At 36.3% G+C, this 21542-nt stretch overlaps 1 protein-coding gene across 8 annotated transcripts in view; it reads left to right on the top strand.

Moving 5' to 3' along the window:
• The window catches only part of CACNB2 (calcium voltage-gated channel auxiliary subunit beta 2), a gene marked incomplete at its 5' end in the record, with an annotated part of 225721 nt that overhangs the window by 188591 nt on the left and 15588 nt on the right, over positions 1-21542 (top strand). For 4 of the 8 annotated variants that reach the window (XM_083376242.1, XM_083376245.1, XM_083376247.1 and 1 more), the window contains 5 exons: positions 1010-1086; positions 6139-6272; positions 9619-9699; positions 9876-9934; positions 11898-12007. In XM_083376242.1, the coding sequence (XP_083232368.1) occupies positions 1010-1086; positions 6139-6272; positions 9619-9699; positions 9876-9934; positions 11898-12007 (461 nt within the window). Of the gene's footprint in view, positions 1-1009; positions 1087-6138; positions 6273-6416; positions 6437-6865; positions 6928-9618; positions 9700-9875; positions 9935-11897; positions 12008-21542 lie in introns of all 8 variants that reach the window. The other 4 variants (XM_083376246.1, XM_083376249.1, XM_083376248.1 and 1 more) reach the window with 2 other exon arrangements.

The raw sequence follows: 21542 nt of genomic DNA, 5'->3' as shown, positions 1-21542 counted from the left end.
CTAGGAAATAACTCTATTAGAGATCACAAATCCTTTTAAAACAAAATTTTAAATTATATTTCTGCAATTTCTCATATATAGATATCTGTATGTATCATGAACTCCTTGGTTTTTTTTTCTTGTAGACTTTTCATTACCAAACTAAGCAACATCATCTGTGCTAGCAAGGATTCAGCAGTTCAACATAAGAACAAGTTTTTCCAAAGATACATATAGATCTACTATCAGGAAAAACTTGTTCTTATGTGTCAAACCCTTAATTCTTTTTCAGAAGTTCTCTAAAATGTACTGTATATCTTTTAGTCTAGAAATCACATAATTATTTGTTCAAGTCCTTGTGGTTTTTATATTGATCTAATTCTATTTGAACTGTTAATTTTTTAATCAATAAAAATGCTCCAATTTATACAACAGAAAGTTTTTGATTTGTAAATAATAACTGGAGAGAAGAAGAGGGGAGATTCCAGTGGCTAATTAGCCTTTGCTGAAGCCTTTCCAGAAAAATAAAAGTATTGTCTCCCCTAGCCTGTTAATTCATTTTCTTGAAAGTTCCATAGTTCTTAGCTGAGATATAGAGGCCATATCTAACTTCCCAAATGACCACTAGAAAATATGAGTTGCATCCAGTAGCAATACAGGCATTCATTATATAAAGTAGTTGCATAAGTGACGTGTGGAAAATGATCATATTGAAGAAGAGCCATTGGAAAAATTGGAAAAAATCATATTCAGTGTAATATTTACAGATTAATTTGGGGTAAGATACATAGCAATAAAAGTCTTGATTGTGATTTTGAATTTGAATTTTGGAGCCATTTTAAGTATACATTAGAGCACTTGATTATAAAATTATTTGTACAGAAAGCTTGTTTACATTTTCCTTGTGGTTAGCCATACTAGAATTCTATAGCACATATTATTATAATTCTATAAGCATATTCTCTCTTGTTTCTGATTCAAGAAAACTATGAGATTATCAAAAGACTGTTTGTTTGTTTGTTTACTCTAGTAAATCAGGAGGAAATTCATCATCTAGTTTAGGTGATGTAGTACCCACTTCCAGAAAATCTACACCTCCATCATCTGGTAAGAGATCATATGTTCTTTACTGTATTCTGCATAATTGCCTATATCAATATACTTTATGCTTTTCAATCAAAAGGCAAATATTTTTAGTGATGGCAACCATTAACTTTTCCAAAAGATTTTTAGTCATATCTAAAACAGTTTAAATAAGGTATTTTTGTGCATGTGCTAAAATTGTGACAGAATATACATTTAATAATGAATTGATATAGTTAATCACATATTTATATTAAAGTAATTTGGTATATAAATAATCTGAGATCCAATTTGCTGTAGTGGTTAAAGCACCAAACCTGGGAAGAAACAATGACAACCAGCAAAATCTTATCAAGAAAACTGCAGGAACTTTTCTAGGCAGTGTCCAAGAATTGTTCACAAATGAACAGAAGGAAAAATATTATAAAGCCATAGGATTATGTAACTTAGTTTTTTAACTGAATGAATAACTAGGTAACATCCAGTATCAACTGGTAGTATGTTTGATAAATTACTAAAAGTGTAACTTTGTGTGGCTATCTTTAACCTTTCTATCATCAGTAATGAGAAATTGTACTAGTCTTATGCAGAATATCATGTTCTTATATAGTACAGGGCTTTTCAACCAGTGGTACGGGTACCACCTGTGGTACATTGGCACCTGACAGGTGGTACGTGACCATCCTAGAAAAGTGGTAGTGGGGGAGGGGAATGACCTGAACCGGTGGCAGCACCGCACAAGCCTGAGCGAGAGATGGCTGAAGCTGCAGGGCAGTCAGGGCTCAGTTGAAGCGCCAGGATCAGCGCCAGGTTCCAGCTGGAACTTGGCGCTGATCCTGGTGCTTCTGCTGAGCCGAGAATGTTGCAGCATCTCCAGGGTCTTGTGATTTACATTCAGATGCTTGGCAACTGATTCATATTTATGATGGTCACAGTGTCCCAGGGTCATGTGAAGTGACCAAAACCTGCTGCAACCACCCAGCAGATGGGAGGAATAAAAATCAAACATTCCCCCACCCCACCCCTGCTGCCAATCCTCAACAGGAATGCTCACAACAATGAAAACCTCGGACAGGAGGAAGAGTGCCGCCGGGCGGGAAGGCAGGTGTCTTGCTTGGCTGTGGCTTGGGGGGCACTTTTTTCAGTGCCATTGTAACTTTGAATAGTCACTAAGCGAACTGTTGTAAGTCGAGGACTACCTGTACTTCATCACTTTTTTCCTTTTTTTTTTTTTTTTTGGTCATCAGGTTTTTGACACCTTGCTAGGAGACTGGTGGTACTCGGATGTTGCCATATCCATAAATGGTACAATGGGTGAAAAGGTTGAAAAGCCCTGATATAGTAAAACTACAAAGTTGATGGTCATTTATGTATATATTTTTTAAAAGGGTATTATATAATATCTGGAATACAAGTCTATATTCTAATTATAATTAAATTTATTCTCATATACTTTCTGTGGGTTTCCCACATATTATCTCTAAGGTTACTTACAACTCTTACATTATATCATTCTATGATCTTACTGGCAAATGTGGAGAATGAGGTCCACCAGGATTTTCTACAAGTTCCTGTGAAAAGATTTAAGTTAAAAAATGCAGAAAAAGAATTAGTGGATTCATCCATTTCCCTAACTTTTATTGTAATTTGCTTGTAGAGCTAATGCCTTGATTATGAGTCTCTCTTTGTTTTCTTTGTCTCTAACATGGAAGTGTTAACATGGATCGCACCCGATACTGTTGTTTTGAATGTCTTCAAATTTTGTTAAAACATTTTTGGTTTGAATAAACAGAATAGCCATATTTAATTTTAAAAATAGAAAGAAATGGCTTAAAATCTACAAAACAACAAGAAATAACTGATTTTGATGCCACAGTAATAGACGACTGCAGCAATAGGTGCTTTTTAAATAATTTATGGGGCATGATGATCAGAGGTTAAAGGCAGTCTGGGTTCAAAATCTGAATGCCACTTGATGGGATTGTCCGTTACTTGCTCCAGCTCCTGCAAGCCTAACAGTTTAAAAGCATGCAAATAGATAAATAGGTACCACTTTGGTAGGAAGGTAACCGTGTTCCATGCTGGCCACATGACCACAGAAATGTCTTTTGGCATCACTGGTTTCTTTGGCTAAGAAATGGAGATGAGCCTCACCCCCTAGAGTCAAACATGAATGGACATTGGAAATATTTATCCTTACCTTTAACATAACATAATTAATAGGATTTCATTTTACTGCAAAATGTATTTTTTATTTTTAATGTTGATTTTTATTATTGTTTTATTACATTTAAATGATATTTTGTGGTTTTGATTCTTCTTGTCTGTACTCTTGAGAGTAAATTATAAATATTTTGGATAAAGAACACAGTGTCCTCCAGTCAACATGAATTCTATAGAAGTTACAAGTAATAAAGTAGCCACTGCAGTAAAACACAAATTAATAAATCCCATATTTATATATTTATTTATATAAAACAGTCAAAACTATATAATGAAATAGAATATTAAACACTTAAATTTTGATAGACCAATATGTTTTTTATTTGTCATTTTAACATTAGTTACAAATGACTAAATTGATTTCTTAAAAACAAAATTCCAAACCACTGGTGTGCAGTATTTCTTCCCTTGAATTGTCCATCAGTTATCACTTTTAATAGCTTTAGGAGCATGTAATAGGGCTTTAAGTAGTGGTGGTAGAGCCTGAATAACTTCATGAAGGAAAAGGCAATTTTCCAAATTCACTAGTCCTGAGCTTTATGCAATCTGAGCCCTTTCCTACCTTTCTACATACCGTAATACAGTCGAAACAATTACATCAATACTTTAAAAACAAACTCCCAAAACATCATCCAGTGTTATTATAATCTTAATATTAAATACTCACCATGTTAAAAGCTGTTTTAACTTGCTGATGCAAGATGTGTCTTCCTGGAGGTTGGAGGGTGGGAATTAAACTTTGGATCTAACTTGTTCTAGTCTTACAATCAAATGTCTCATGTGGAAGTAAAAACAAAAAATATTTCAACATTCCAGCAAACTTATTGTTGAATTATTTTGTATTACTGTTGGTTAAAATTTCTCAAATAACTGAGTTTTACATTGGCACATCAAACTTAATTATAAAACCATTGTCACAAATCTGTTGAATTCCATATTCAGTTGGAAGACATGCCTTTCAAAAGTGGCTAGTGTAATGCAACTTCTGGTCATGATTTATGAATCATTCCTAGTGGTTTTGTGTGTCATTCAAATATAGAACACACATTATTTCTATTTGAATTCATGGATAATTTTAGCTTAATTTATGACTGATTAATCAGGTGATATTACATTAAATGGCACAATTTTAAAAACACTTAAGAGCATTGTACTGTTCTTAATTTCAGATCAAATTATCCTTATCTTTATACTTATTTAAAAAACTTCATTTGTCATTTGTATGCTTTGCAAGGATTAAAATAAATTTTATATCTTTCTTAATTGTTTAAGATATGCATAGTGCAATAATATTTAAGTGAAATATATTTATTTGAACTTGAACAAAGGTTTAGTTTGTTTAAATAGAAATCTAGGTAACTTTCTAACTTTCCCACATAATTACATCATGTTTTTATTGATTACAAAAAATAAGTTACAGCTGTTTAAAACTGTTGTGGTTTGTGCAAAACCAATTTATTACATATAACTATACAATATACAAAGGGACGCAGTGGCTCAGTGGGTTAGGATGCTGAGCTTGTCGATCAGAAGGTCGGCAGTTTGGTGGGTCGAATCCCGAGTGCCGCGTAACAGAGTGAGCGAGTGCCTGTTACTTATCCCAGCTTCTGCCAACCTAGCAGTTCGAAAGCATGTAAAAATGCAAGTAGAAAAATAGGGACCACTCCGGTGGGAAGGTAACAGCGTTCGGTGCACCTTTGGCATCTAGTCATGCTGGCCACATGACCACAGAGACATCCTCGGACAAGCGCTGGCTCTTCGGCTTTGAAACGGAGATGAGCACTGGCCCCTAGAGTCGGAAACGACTAGCAGGCATGTGCGGGGGAACCTTTACCTTTATACAATATACAAACATTTTTTTTAATTTATAATTATTTTATCTGCAGTACTGATCTACATTCCTTCCTTGAGAGAATGAAATAATTAGGCTTACGTTTTTTGTTTTAGTCATGGCCCCAAACTTAATCCTTTTATAATTTTGATTCCAGCAGAAAGTATGATTTCCAGTATATAGTATTTGCCCACAGACAACCATATATTAGGTCAGTGTTTCTCAGCCTTGGTAACTTTAAGATGTATGGACTTCAACTCCCAAAATTTTCCAATCAATTATGCTGCTGGGGAATTCGGTGAGTTGAAATCCAGACATTTTAAGGTTGCAAAGTTGAAAAAAACTTTATTAACTATATTATTCTTTAAGATTGATTAATCTCTGTTCTAAGGATTTTGGAATTTCATAAATTCATCCAGTAACACTGGTTGTAAGAATCTGCTTGTGAATTCAGTGTTTGATACATTTTTTCCTTATTCTTAGATACATATGATCAGTTTAAAATAAAATATATGCATAGATATGAGTTGTCGGTAAAATTGGAAAAATTATGACCAAATATTAGATATAATTTATACTTTTGCCATATATATTCATGTATAACATATCTGTCACTAAGCCAACTCTCAAAACTATGTTTTAATTTTCACAACTGGCATATGTGGGTGGCACGCTTGTCATGGTATATTAGTTAAAACTCTGAGGGTTGGCTTATCCAAGGAAGGGTCTATCTAGAAGTATGTACAGGTAATTTTAAAACGTATGAGCACATATACTTGCAGATTAGCCCATGTGTGAATAAGCTAAATCCAATTTTGGGGGTGTATTTTGACACATAAATTTTTTTGTTTATCTACCAGGGTATATGGTATATTACTCTGAATGTACATATTCTGATATAGTATATTTTTTAGAATTCCCTTTTTGACCTTCTGTTTGATGGATCTGACATGCAACACTACTGTTTTAATATGTACCTCTCCTTCCTGTCTCATAATTTTATATTGTTTATCTGCATATAGCTATAGATATAGATGCCACTGGTTTAGAGGCAGAAGAAATTGATATTCCAGCAAACCATCGCTCCCCCAAACCCAGTGCAAACACTGTCACATCACCCCATTCCAAAGAGAAAAGAATGCCCTTCTTTAAGAAGGTAACACCTACTTCCAAGATGCCATCTGTACACCTGCTCACTGCACTGTGTTACATTTGAGTCCTGTTGACTGTCTGTGTCTCTTGACAGGACAATAACATGCATGCCTTTGTTGTTCTTTGTTTCTTTTTCATGCTGCTGTAGCTAAGCAGAAACAGAAATCGGTAAGTTTGCGCTGACAGAAGCTATGTGTAATCTGCCATTGGCATCATTAGCATCATCACATACAGTTTATATTGTGCAATCACTTTAATACAAATAAATAAAATCATCAAACAGCTGGCTGATCCCATAAAACAGCAGACTAGGCCCTGTGAGTGACTGAGTCCTAATTGCTTATGGTACTTTTCCTTTTTGATGGAATAATAAGCAGCTGAAGAAATATTTTAAAACATCCATGGAAGTAAATTTTCAAGACCAGGTGATGCACCACACTAGTGCATGCTTACTCTTTGTCATTTTTCCAGAATTTTTTTACTTGTGATTCAGATTTATAACTAATTTTTGTTAAATCTAAATAGATACTCATCTTGTTCTTTAAAAAGAACCTGCAATTTTTAATTTAGTCAGTATTTAAACTTCTAATCCACTAGGTGCAAAATCTGCAAATGAGCAAGACCAGTGGAAAACTGCAGACTTGTTTTGGCGGTCTACTGTGAGTTTTTCCTATTGTCATATATAAATTATTTCCCATTGTTCTTGCCTTCTCCTCAGCAGTCATATTGTAGCATTTTGCCTATTAGATAACAAAATCTGGCGGCACCTTTCTTAATCAAAAGTACTTCATAGATAGGGTATCAGAGACATAAATCATCACAATCTTTTTCCTCCATCCTGAGACTCTTAATATACTCCAGAAAGCCCTATAGAGTTTGTTATAACTGCTATCAAGCAGTTAAAATGTAATTGTTTTTTAAAATAAAATAAATTTTTATTTTTATTTTCAGCAAATACATTCTTACATTGCTTACTCTGTGCATTGCCCTCTCTTAGACAAGTTTATTTTATATGTGAGTGCCAGCTCTCATAATTCTTTAACCAATGTGGCCTCAAACTGCAGGATGGGAGTCTGAAAACTAACATATTGAGACGGTATTAAATTGAGAAGGTTGATAGACCTAATTTCTCAGAAATTCAGTCCAGATGAACAAATTCTCTATTTTTAATTTTTTAAAAATACAGTATTCAGCAAATACCCATTGCTGCATTAATTTCTTCAGCAACATCATCTCCAGTTGGCAATAGTTTGCAAAACAGAATTGATCAAATTAGTAGTCCCAGTGGTAAATCTTGTTGAGAGGCAAAATATGATCCTAACAAAATATATTCTTTCTTGCAATTGCATCTATATTTTTTCATATAAATAATTCTGTTCTTTGGGGGGGGGCGTTACACAGTAATCCTGTACACAACTGGCTGAAACTTAGTCATGCTGTAAAATTATAATTTTTGCTGACTTACTTTTGAGTAGACATCAGTAAAATTGTACCTTATCAAGAAAGGAGTCTATTGGTGGTAACACTACTTACTAATTATTCTTAATTTCTTCTCTCTTTTTTTGTAAGAGAGCTCTCAAAAATCTCAACAAAATTGCCAGGTGCAATGGTAATTGCTATGATATGTTGACATTTGTTAGCCATAATTTGGACAGACATTCTAATTAATTCACTGATGAATCAAAGCATACCCATCAGATGGAAAAATCACCCTCATTAGTTTGGGGAATGAATTTGAAAGAGTAATATAGAAAGGAATGTCTCTTGTAGTCCATTTTAGCCCCTTAACATATTGCCACTGACAGCATAGTTAATTAAAACTGGGAAAAGCTGAAGACTGGCATACAATTGAGTTTAACAAGTACCAGTATTCCATCAAATAAGGTAATTTCTGTACCTACTTACCCTAATTTTCAAGGGTTGTGATTAGTGTGAGGCTTTTATAGATAGTTATCATAAGACATGGACATATTACAGCAGGGCCCTGATCTGCTAAATATAAAGCGGGTCATAACATAGTTCTTAAAGGTTGATACATAATGCATGCAAAAGATTATACCTAGCAAGAATAATAGTATATGTCTCTCACACAACGAATTAATAGGCTTTGCTTCTACCATTCAGACAGATCTGGCACTCTAAAAACTTAAGTTCACATGCTTTTGATGCCTTGGGCACTATATATCATTCTACTTACATTATCAGTTATGTGGTGAATTGAATGAAAACAAACTCTAACACTGATATATGTTTCATGTGGTAGGTTGCTTTAGACTGCTGCTTGCGTGGCATTTTGTGCTGTTGCTGTATTATGTTTGTCCTTGAGTTCTTATGATTGTATTCTAACTTACTGCTTTTTGTAGTTTTGCTGTGGATATATTGAATCATTTTGAATCATCCCATAATGTTGACTTACATATTATACTATTTATACTATGTAGGTCCTTGAAAAATAAATTCGGCCTACCTATAATTAAGATTTTCCCAGATTGGTAGTTACATTTGACATATATTGCACTCTGCAAGAAAGCATCAAAATTTCAAAATGAGCATTGGGTGGTTATTATTTTTGTTTTTTATTTACCTTCAAGCACATGAACTTTTTCCCAACTTCATATAATTGATAATTAATGTGTAAATTTTAAAATTACACATTAATTATAAATTACTTATACTGTTACTTTATATATGTATATAGTGTGATTTATAAAAGAGAATGGATTATCTTGAGATATTTCTGATACTAGCTAGGATCATCTAGGAAGAGAAAAACTACTGCAGAGGATTTTTTATGCATTTAGAGTGCAGTTTTAGCCATTGAACTAAGTCCTTTAGCTGTCAGCATGTAGGCAATGGCATTTCAAAATAGTGTCATTAGGATTTAGTAAATTTCTAATTTATATTGATGAATGAAAAAAACTCTTTTTTTTTCTTTTTGCTTTTTCTTTTCTGTTGACCATACTTCACAGTATTATTAAGAGATTGTTTGAAATCCTTTGACTGTATCTCCTAGATTTTGATAAGAGATGGAAACAGATTTCTGCAGATTCAATGAAATCTTCATTTACTTTTTGATACGTTTGTTTTACAGTCATTTGTCTTTGCTCTCCTAAATAATCATTTCAATTCAAAATGCCATTTAATCTCACTCTGCAAATAAGATTTGGTAGAAGCATTTAAATTCTTAGAATATCAATAATATTCATATAATACTTTCACAATATTTTTGGAGAAAAGTCTCAGGCAAAGTGATTTTTTTCCTTGATGACATCAATCAGTTTTGTTAAATAAACATGTGAAGAAAAAACTTTGAAACTGGATGTTGGAATTATCTTTTTGATCTTTATCAGACAGAGCACATCCCTCCATATGATGTAGTGCCTTCTATGCGACCAGTTGTTTTAGTGGGGCCTTCTTTAAAGGGATATGAGGTAGGAATATTATAAACCTCTTTTATTTTCTTTGAAACTATGCTTTTCAAAACTGAATAAAAAAAATCCACTATATTTTTCCATTATGAATCAGAATAAACTAAAATGGATAAGTATAAAGTCGTACATTTTTATCCAGATTTGTCATGACATGTGGATGTATTATTTTATTCCAGGTGACGGATATGATGCAAAAAGCATTATTTGATTTTTTAAAACATAGATTTGAAGGGCGGTAAGTATTAAGAATATAATCTAAATTAGAGTGAAATTAATATCTGTTTTACCCAATTTTATTTGCATTTCTCTGATTTCAAGTTTGGTTGTATATTTGCAGTATTTATTATGTCTAGGGATAGAAAAAGAATTATATTGCCATTAGTATATTGCCATCAGGAGTAAATATGTGTCAAAAACAATCATTCTACCTGCTTGCCTAATTTGGCACTGTATAGAAGAGAAAAATATTCAGTTAAGAAAGATTAAAACTGCCAGGAAATATGGTAATAAAACTTATTGATAGAATTTTAAAATGAGTGAAATAATTCCACTTAAGAAAAAATACTGAGGAACATAACAGAATATTGTAAAATTTATACGGTAGGAAGAAAGTGGATAGAGAGCCCTCTTCCACCCTCAACTGCATTATGCAGAGTTGGGGATTTTCCTATGGCATTGAATCATTTAGAATGCCACAGAGTTAAGTCATGGAATTTGGTACTATTTCAGTACAGGTAGTGCTTGAATTAACAATAGCTCATTTAGTCACCATTAAAAGTTACAGTGACACTGGAAAAAGTGACTTCTGACTGTTTTTCACACTTACAGCCTTTGCAGGATCCCCATGGCCATGTGATCAAAATTGAGATGCCTGGCAACTGACTCATATTTATGATAGTTCTAGTGTTCCCTGTGATCAGTTTTTGTAACCTTTTGACAAGACAGTCATGGGGAAGCCAGATTCACTTAAAAACTGTGTTACTAACTTTAAAACTGCAGTGATTCCCTTAACAACTGTGGTAAAAAAAAGTTATAAAATGGGGCAAATTAACAAATGTCTCACTTAGCAACAGAAATTTTGTGCTCAATTGTATTGTATTGCCCTGTTCACCGCCCTGAGTCCCTAGGGAGAAGGGTGGTATACAAATTAAATTAATAAAATAAATTAATTAATTAATAATATTCATAAGTCTAGGATTTCCTGTATTATAAGATGTTTCTATCAATGTGCACGTTTTAAAGAAGAAATTTGATAATATATGGAAGATTACGCATCTCATTATTAGTCATGATGATGTTTGTGACCATACACTTTCAGTGAAACCTGCTGCTAAAAAGTCCTTAGAGCAGGGGTCTTCAAACTTGGCCCTTTTAGGACTTGTGGAATTCTGGGAGTTAAAGACCACAAGTCATAAAAGCCACGTTTGAAGACCCCTGCCTTAGAGTGTCTATTGTCCTAATCTCCTTGGTTGAAGGACATGCCAAAGAAATATTTGATCAAATCTCTAATGAGATACCATATGTACATTGGTGGTACGGTTTCACCAGCAGCATAAAAATATTCTTCATACTATAAGTAGTTCAGGATCCTCTCTCCCATATAAATAGGCTGCTTATAGGTCTAAATTACAAAGAGCATTTGATCTATCACAAATCTTCCTATTTCTGACTCTTATCACTTTCCTGCCCACCTACACTAGTGGAAGCTCTGTGTGATAATAGAGAGATCTAATGCAGAATCCAGCAGGTTAAACTTACAATAAATAATGTTTCTGTGTATTCCATAGCTTTTTTCTTTTTGAACATTTATAAAGGTAATTTCTAAAGGTAAGAGCTGGTAAGGTAAATAATAAATCAAAGAAATAATGAATTATTTATTCAGTTATGAGTGAATTCAAACTTGGAGTATGGAGAGGTAAAGGAAAGGTGATATTAATGGGACAGAAACCAAAAGGAAGATTGTAAGAAATAAGATTCCTGTTCAGAGAGAAAATGTCATATTATATGTTGAATGGATTTAAAAAAAATGTCTCTAGAAATAAAAGCATTTTGTAGCAGCAGCTAAAACAGTTCATTTAAAGATGTGTGTAACATTGAATTCAATTGCTGCTATCTGATTCATTTGCTTTCATAAATTTCATTTCTTGAATTTTAAATAATAGTCACAACGTTGTTTGTCTTTTGTTGTGTTTATTTAGTATCTCAATCACACGGGTTACAGCAGACATCTCGCTTGCCAAACGTTCAGTATTAAACAATCCCAGCAAGCATGCGATAATAGAACGATCCAATACAAGGTCAAGCTTAGGTAAGGGTATGAAATGATAACAATATCACCAGCCATGACCTAATTGTTTATTTTTTTATAAAAATATTCATTGTAATGCCAGCTTATTAATTCTAACCTATTTTTAGCAATTCTAGGTCTGGATTAAAAAATATACATACAAACCCTAAATTATCTTTTCTCCTTTTTGAAGTTACTTTTAGTATCAATATAATATTAACTTTTTGGTTTGTTGAGATAAAATTATGTTTAGGTTTCAATTAACAAGTTTTTGAAGTAAAAATATGTCAGATACTAACTTCTTGGCTTGTGCAGGTGAAATTATGTTCATGTTTTAAAGTAACATCTTTCAAATTTTTGAAATAAAAATCTGTCAAATATATTCTGAAACTATGTAAATTAAGGACATGGGGAAATGATGAAATTACAAAATGAACTCTATAATCTAATAGTGTATAAATTGTTACATACATAATCCTATTGATACAAAAGCAACATATTTTCTAGAATTGCATTAATCTTTGAAAAAAAAGATCTGTTTTCACATTTATATTCATTTATTATTTATTAAATTTATTTGTTTCCTATACTGTATATATAATTAACCAACAGTACTGAAATACATGTTTAATGTAGCAAAGATTTCATATCACTACTGAAATTCTTGAGATTACAGGTAAGTCACAATTAATTGCATTTTAATAATGTAATTTTTATAATGTTGATAATTTGGTTTAATTCAGTGCAAATTGTAAACTGATACAGGTCATATTTAATGTAATCCAAACTTCAGTTAACGTGAGGCTAGCACATGTACAGTTGAGGCTAGTGCATGTACAGTTAGTTGGGTTGGGAGTTTAAGATGCTGCTAATCTTCTTGTCTGCAAAATAAAGAAAAAGAAGATTCTGTCAGAGGAAAATAGAAGTCTAAAAAAGAAAAGTTACCTTTGCTTTCTATAATTACTCTGTGGCTTTGTTACTATAAATTTAAATTAAAAGTTTTATCCTTTACTATAACATTTTGGTAATATACATATAAAATATGTTTAAATATTTATTGCCTATTTCTATCAAGCTGGAACCAATTGCCATAGTTTCCATAAAAATATCACTTTGAATAGTAATAATTTGAATAATGCAATATTTTGTAGAATTCATTAATATTAATCAAGACCAACCTGTAATCAAAGAACGTCTTTTGTTGTTGTTTTTGTAAATCTATGATTGTGCATTGTAGACATTTCTTAAATAATATAATAATATCAAACAATCTTGACCTAATTTTTTTAAAGCTATATTGTTTATCCCCCCCCTTCATGGATTACTGCCTTGTCGTGGTGAAGGGGCTTGTATAATTCACTGAAGCTATGAGCTATGCCATGCAGGGCCATCCAAGACGGACAGGTCATAGCAGAGAGTTCTGACAAAACGTGATCACTGGAGAAGGAAATGGCAACCCACTCCAGTATCTTTGCCATGAAAAACCCATGGACAGTACCAAAAGGCAAAAAGATATGACACTGGAAAATTAGCCCCTCAGGTCAGAAGGCATCCAATATGCTACTGAGGAAGAGCAGACGGCTAATACTAGTAGTGCCAGAAAGAATGAGGCCACTGGGCCAAAGCCGAAAGGATGCTCAGCTGTGGATATATCTGGTGGTGAAAGGAAAGCCTGATGCTGTAAAGATTTATTCTCCATAAGAACCTGGAATGTAAGATTCATGAATCAAGGAAAGCTGGACGTGGTCAAACAAGAGATGATAAGACTGAACATCGACATCTTAGGAATCGGCAAACTAAAATGGACAGGAATGGGTGAATTTAATTCAGATGACCATCAGGTATACTACTGCGGGCAAGAAATGGAGTAGCATTCATAGTCAATAAAAAAGTAGGAAAAGCAATACTGGGATACAATCCCCAAAATGACGGAGTGATCTCAGTTCGAATCCAAGGCAAATCATTCAATATCACAGTAGTCCAAGTCTATGCCCCAACCACCGGTGCTGAATAGGACGAAATTGACCGGTTCTATGAAGCCCTACAGCACCTTATAGAACTAACACCAAAAAATGATGTCCTTATCATCATGGGGGATTGGAATGCTAGAGTAGGAAGCCAAAAGATAACCGGAATAACAGGCAAGTTTGGCCTTGGAGTACAAAATGAAGCAGGGCACAGGCTGATAGAATTTTGTCAAGAGAATATGATGGTCATAGCAAACACTCTTTTCCAACAACCCAAGAGACACATGGACATCACAAGACGGTCAACACAGAAATCAGATTGACTATGTGCTTTGCAGCCAAAGATGGAGAAGCTCTATACAGTCAGTAAAAACAAGACCAGGAGCTGACTGTGGCTCAGAACATGTGTTTCTCATTGCAAAATCTAGGCTTAAACTGAAGAAAGTAGAGAAAAGCACTAGGCCACTCAGGTATGAACTAAATCATATCCCTGACGAATATACAGTAGAGGTGACAAATAGACTTAAGGAATTAGATCTGATAGACAGAGTGCCTGAAGAACTATGGACAGAGGTTCGCAACATTGTACAAGAGGTAGCAACTAAAACCATCCCAAAGAAAAAGAAATGCAAGAAAGTAAAATGGCTGTCTGAGGAAGCTTTGCAAATAGCTGAGGAAAGGAGGGAAGTGAAAGGCCAGGGAGAAAAAGAAAGATACACCCAACTGAATGCAGAATTCCAGAGAATAGCTAGAAGAGATAGGAATGCCTCCTTAAATGAACAGTGCAAAGAAGTAGAAGAAAAGAATAGAATAGGGAGGACCAGAGATCTTTTCAAGAAAATTGGAGAGAGGAAGGGAATGTTTAATGCAAAAATGGGCGTGATAAAGGACCAAAATGGCAGGGACCTAACAGAGGCAGAAGAGATTAAGAAGAGGTGAAAAGAATTACATAGAAAACTATACAAGAATGAGCTTAATGTCCCTGATAACCACGATGAGGTGGTCACTGACCTCGAGCCAGACATCCTAGAATGTGAAGTGAAGTGGGCCTTAGGAAAGCTGAGCAACAACAAAGCTAGTGGAGGTGACAGTATTCCAGCTGAACTATTCAAAATCTTCAAAGACGATGCAGTTAATACCAATTTATAATACCTTGATAAGACCACACTTGGAATATTGCATCTAGTTTTGATCGCCTTAGTATAAAAGATGTTGAGACTGAGAGAAGAGCAACAAAGATGATTAGGGGATTGGAGGACAGTTGCAGGAATTGGATATGTCTACTTTAATAAAAATAAGGACTAGGCTGACATGATAGCAGTGTTCCAATATTTGAGGGGTTGCCACTGGGAAGAGATGGACAATCTGTTTTCCAAACTAACTGAAAGCAAGATGAGAAGCATTGGACAAAAACCTCAAGGAGAGAACCAATTTAGAACCAAGGAGAAAATTCCTGATGGTTAGAACAATTACCTAGTGAATCGACTTGCCTCCCTAAGTTGTGAATGCTCCAACACTGGAAGTTTTTAAGATAGAGATTGGTAAACCATTTGTCTAAAATGGTATAGGGTCTATGCTTTGCTTTGCTTTGCTTTGCTTTGCTTTGCTTTGCTTTGCTTTGCTTTATTTTATTTGTCTGTGTTTGTTTGTGTGTTTGTGTTTGTGTGTGTGTGTGTGTGTGTGTGTGTGTATACTGGAGGTTTTAAAGAAGATTTTAGACAACCATTTATCTGACATGTTATATGGTTTCCTGCTTGAGAAGGGGTTGGACTAGAAGGCCACCAAAGTCCCTTCCAACTTTGTTATGCTGTAATTCTTGTATAAACTATGCGGAACAATTAACAGTCCGACTAGAGGTGGATGGACCGTGGTTCATTTGCATGGTCAATATCAAAGAAAAGAAATCCAAGACATATTCTATAGTAAAACTTTTAATGAGAAAACAAAAGACCTAGACTGACCTACATTCTCTCATCAGGCAGAAAAAGAAAGTAAAACTGAAACTGTGAGAACTTTTTTAGGCCTGCGCACAAAACAGTTTAAAACCACAACATTGGCTGGACAGAGCTGGAGTCACTATGGTTACAAGATAAGATAATACACAGTGCAGAGCAGAAAGAGATGTACAATTAGAAATGAACGAATCTGGCAAAACTAAAAAAACACGCAGTGACATCCCCTTCTTTTGTCAGCGAAGCAGAAAATCAGATAAGGCACATCTTCTTGCGCAGATACTCGTGTTGGGCTGTAGGAAGTGGTTTGTTCAGCATATCAGCAATTTGGTCATGTGTAGGCACATACTGCAATTTGACAAAACCTTGTTTAACTGCTTGTCTTATATTTTGGTAATGGATGTCAATGTGTCTAGACCTGGAACCTGTAAAGCGATTCTCAGATATATAGACCACAGATTCGTTGTCCTCCATCACAGTGATTGGTTGAATCGGAGGTGTCCAGATATCTGTGACTAAGGCATCAAACCACATTAGAGAATTACATGCATCTGAAACACAAGCATACTCAGCTTCTGTAGAAGAAAATTCTGTTTACGCACATGCCAGTAAACAGGACATCCATTCAAAAACATCATATAACCTGAAGTGCTTTTACGTGATTTCTTATCACTTGCCCAATCTGAATCTGCATAACAACATAACTCTGCATAGTCAGTATGTGTGGGTTCTAACAACAACTTCATGTCTTTTGTGTGGTTTAGATATCTCAATAATTTCTTAACACATGTCCAATGAAACTGTTTTGCCTTGCCTACGTGTCGTGATAGGAGATTAACACTAAGTGCAATGTCAGGTCTAGTCCAACTACTAATATATAGCAGCGACCCAATGACTGAGCTATAAAGTGTTTGATCCTCGAACTCAGGACTCGGTTCCTGTGTCAAGTTGTGAAAGTCAGTTTGCATGGGTATACTCACAGGTTTAGCATCCTTCATGTTGCAGTGATGCAATAGTTGTTCAATCTTATCTTCCTGTGTAAGACTGAACCCCTTCTGAGTTTTGGTAACCTGAACACCTAAATAAGTGTTAATATGTCCTAAAGATCTCAATGTGAAAAACTGTTGTAAAGCTTTAGCAAAACATTCACTCATCAGCTTATTTGGACCAATATAAAAATATCATCAACATAAACAAGAATTATCTCATACCTATTATCAGATCTTTTTGTAAACACGCATTCATCTGTTTCGGACTTAATAAAGCCCATTGAATTTAGTTTGTCAGAAAGACATAAGTACCACATTAAACCAGACTGTTTCAGACCATAAAGACTTTTGTGTAGAAACCAAGTATCCCCTTCTTGCTGCTGGAAACCTGGAGGACCTTTGACATAAATTTCTTCATCAAGATCAGTGTGTAGATAAGCTGTTCTAGACCAAGGATAGTTGCAGTGGCTAAGGCAATTTTCACACTCTCCGTCCGCACTGTGGGTGAATAAGTATTTGTATAGTCCTCAGGATAACGTTGAGCGAAACCCTGGGCTACAAGTCTGGCCTTGTACAACGACTCACCATTTGGCTTCTTTTTAATTCTGTAGACCCATCGAGTGCCAATAACTTTCTTGTTTGCTGGAGGGCTTGCAGGCGTAAACACCTGAAGTTTCTTTAGACTGTCCATTTCAGCCTGCATTGCCTCAAACCATTTATCTTGCTCTGATTCAGGAAGATGTTTGATTTGTGTGAACGTCTCAGGAGGAAGTGTAACATTACAAATCAAAGGTAAAGGTGCTTTGGTTACTTGCCACGAATACCGTTTTGGTGGAATTCCCTTTGTGTTCCTCTTGGAACGTCTTGGGCCAACTGTCCGTTCTTCTTCCGCTTCATCCTCGTCTTCATCGCCAGCAGCATTGGTGGCTTGCGGAGACGGAACAGTGGGTTGAGAAGAACTCGTGGAAGGAACATTCGCCTGTGCATCTTGACCATCAGGCTGCGTGGTATCAGCAGCAGCATCTCAATATAGCTTTAAAAATAAACTCCAGGATCGTTAGAACGAATCCTGGACCAGTCAGCATCTTCCTCAAAAATAGCAGATTGTGAAATGACTACGACATGATGAGAGTCCATGTATTTGCTCCATTTTGAATTATCATCAATGCCCATAAATCTCATCCTTTTTGCTGCAGGACCCCCTTTCTTTCTTTGGGCTAAAGGAATATTGACCATAGCATAGGAACCAAAAATATGGAGACGTGAGAGGTCAGGCTTGTGTCCATATAACATGAAATAAGGGGTCTGATTTATGACACTACTCCAAGTGCGGTTGATGATATGGTTAGCATATTTGATAGCTTCACCCCAGTATGGAAGACTGAGGTTAGTATCTTCAAGGAGGCAACACATCATTTATTTATTTATTTATTTATTTATTTATTTATTTATTTATTTATTTATTTATTTATTTATTTATTTATTTATTAATGGGACATATCCCGCCCTATCTCCCGAAGGACTCAGGGCGGCTATCAACAATAACATATAATAAGTACAGAAATTAAGATAAAATTAAAATTAAAGTCATCTGTGCAATAAATTAAAATTAAAAATAAATTAAAAATTGTAAACATAATTAAAATGCCTGTCAGTCCAGGTCAGCCAGGTGGAAAAGGAGTGTTTTGAGGCCGCGGCGAAAGGACTGGAGATCTTGGGCCATCCGAAGCTCAGGGGGGAGCTTATTCCATAGGACTGGCGCTCCCACAGAGAAGGCCCTTCCCCTGGGGTTCGCCAGCCGACATTGTCTAGCCGACGGTACCCTGAGGAGGCCTTCTCTGTGTGAGCGTACTGGGCGATGGGAATTCGTTCCCGGTAGCAGATGGTCCTGCAAGTATCCCGGGCCTAAGCCATTGTAGGGCTTTAAAGGTAAGTACCAGCACCTTAAATCATGGTTTGCAGAACTCCATTTCTGCGTTCTGCCACTCCATTTTGAGCCGGAGCATAAGGAGCTGAGGTCTGGTGTAGTATCCCATTCTTATGCATCCAGTCCTGGAAATGCTGAGACATGAATTCAGCATCATGATCACTCTGAATTCTGGCAATGCTGACTTCGAATTGGGTATAGACAAGATTGGCAAAGTCTTTAAAGATCTGAAAGGTCTCAGATTTTTCTCTCATAGGAAATACATAACCATATCTAGAGTAATTATCAACAATTGTCAAGAAATATCTTTTACCACCAATTGTTGGTGCAAAAGGACCCACTATGTCAGTGTGTACCAAATCAAAAATGCGTGTTGACAGGCGTGTAGCGCGTTTTGGAATTGCTGCTGCTTTAGATTTGGCTTTCTTGCAGACAGCACAGTCCAAGAACACCTTACACTGCTTTAGATCCATACCTCTTGCGAACTCTGGCATCTTCTTCAGAACACGGAAACTGGCATGACCCAATCTTCTATGCCACTTATGAATACACCTGGAATGCAAAGGTTTACCTGTTAGTGAATTCTCAACATTAACATTTTTATTAGGAACCTCAGGCTTGCTATGAGCAACCTGTGTCTTATTTGTCCTTTTATTGGCTTTAGGAGCCTTTGAAGTAGCAACAGGATCTCTTTCTGGGACATCTCTCACTGGGCCTGTGCTCTCCCTTTTTGGAACTGGTATACTTGCCTGCTCTTGCGGCTTAGACTTTGGTTTTACGTAATAAACACCACCAATCAACATGGTTTCAGCAACAATATCTCCATCTTTAACTACATAACTTGCTTTTTCGAGATGGTGTACCTGGAATTTTGACACCCTAGACAAGTGACTCTGATTAAGCAAACTACTATTAGCTGATGGTACGTAGTAAACATTGGGAATGAATGCACCGAGCTCTTCAATGTAGACAGTTCCTTTTCCCATGACCTGAACAGGATGATTTGAAAAAGAGTACAGTTCACGAAGTTCAGGTTCAGGCTTGTGCATCTCTGTGTAAAGCTCTTTTCTGTAGGTAGCATGTAATGCTGCTCCGCTGTCCAAAGTCCAAAGTAGGCGTCTGTCGTACTCTGGTTGAGGCTGTGGATCGTTGGTTACAACCAATGTGGCAAGTGGAGCTTGAGGATCACGCCTGGGACCACGGCCACGACCTTCTCGTCCGCCTCTACCTCTGTCTCCTCTGGAATCTGTTCCTCTGGACTGGTACATGGCGGGGACGCTGGAAACCATTGGGGAAAATCCTGGGTGGCATATCCCACACGATTGCAGATGTAGCATCTTGGCATCCTTGGAACGTAGGCTCTTCCACGGAAGGAACGCCTCACTGAAGCTTTTGATGCAGGTGGTTCTCTTAAATGTGGTGCGGCTTGCATAAGTGCCTCTTCTTCGGTTAAAATTCTGCATACATGATCCACTGTGCGTTGAGCAATAGGCACTTGATTAATCTTAGAAATAGCATCTTTCCATTCATAATTCAAAGAGTTAATGATAATGCTGATCATTTGAAAGTCATCAATAGGATAGCCTTTTCACCCAGTTCTTTTCTTATTCCTTTCATTTTAGTTAAGTGTTCTCCAATATGCTCACCAGGTTTTAATCTAGAACCATGGAACTCGGACAAAAGTAAACATGTAGACTCAATGGATGTAGGCCGGTAACATGTTTCTAATTGAGCCCAAATTTGTTGGGCAGTTGCGTCTTGTGAAAAAGTGAGCTGCAATTCAGTGTCCATGGACATCAATAACGTTGTGCATGCTCTAGTATTCAAGTCCCATATGTCAGGAGGCCATGGCTGGGCAGGAGGATTAAACACCATCACATGGGTACCTTCTCTACGAAGCAAAAGTCCAACTTCACTGACCCATGCCCTGTAATTCTGTCCTGACCACTTCAGTTTTGAATCACCAGCCAGTGGTACAATAGAGGGTGCCCGTTGAAGAACATACAATTGGGGTACTGGCTGTGCAGGTTGTGCAATTGGGACTTGGCCTGCAGGGGGCACCAGTGGCGCCTGTGCCAGGGCCTGCGGCAGTTGCATTGAAGCTGCTACAGGTACTGGTGCTGGGGGTGGCTGTACTTGAGCTGCAATGCCACCCTGGCCAGCAGAAGGTGCTGGTGCTTGAGCTGCTACAGTAAGTTGGCCTGCAGTCAGCACTGGCCTTTGTATTTGAGGAACCAGTGGAGGCTGCACTTGGGGTGAAAACTGCTGTGCTCCATCTGAGACAGGAACTTTAATAGTAGCAGTATTAATAGGCATTCTAGCTGAAGCTCCCAATGAATGAGGAGGTGTGGCAGCTTGGAGTGATGCCTGCTGAAGGGACATCTGTGAAAATGCATTATGCATTCTTTGACACAGAAGACAGTCAGGCTCCCATTCGTCTGACACAAGATCCCACTGTGCGCGTGCCTCTGTCTTTGAGGAAGAAGGCAAAATGGCGATCCCTTGTGGGTGTGGCTTTGCTTGTGAAGAGGGAGGCAAAATGGCCGATTCTGAAAACTGAATGCCAGCAGAGGCTCTCCCATGCTTTTTATACCATGCTGTACACAACTTTGCGTTTTGCAGCTCTTTCTCAAAAACTTCAATTTGTTCATAATAACTTTGCAAAGCCTTCTCATGCACAGTTTGCTCAGGGCTTGGAGGATAATAGCTCACTTCCTTCCC

Source organism: Vipera ursinii, assembly GCF_947247035.1.
Source record: "Vipera ursinii genome assembly, chromosome: Z".
In the NCBI taxonomy this organism is placed as follows: Eukaryota; Metazoa; Chordata; class Lepidosauria; order Squamata; family Viperidae; genus Vipera; species Vipera ursinii.
Note: the sequence above shows the minus strand (reverse complement) of the source record. Positions and strands in the feature narration are given on the sequence as shown.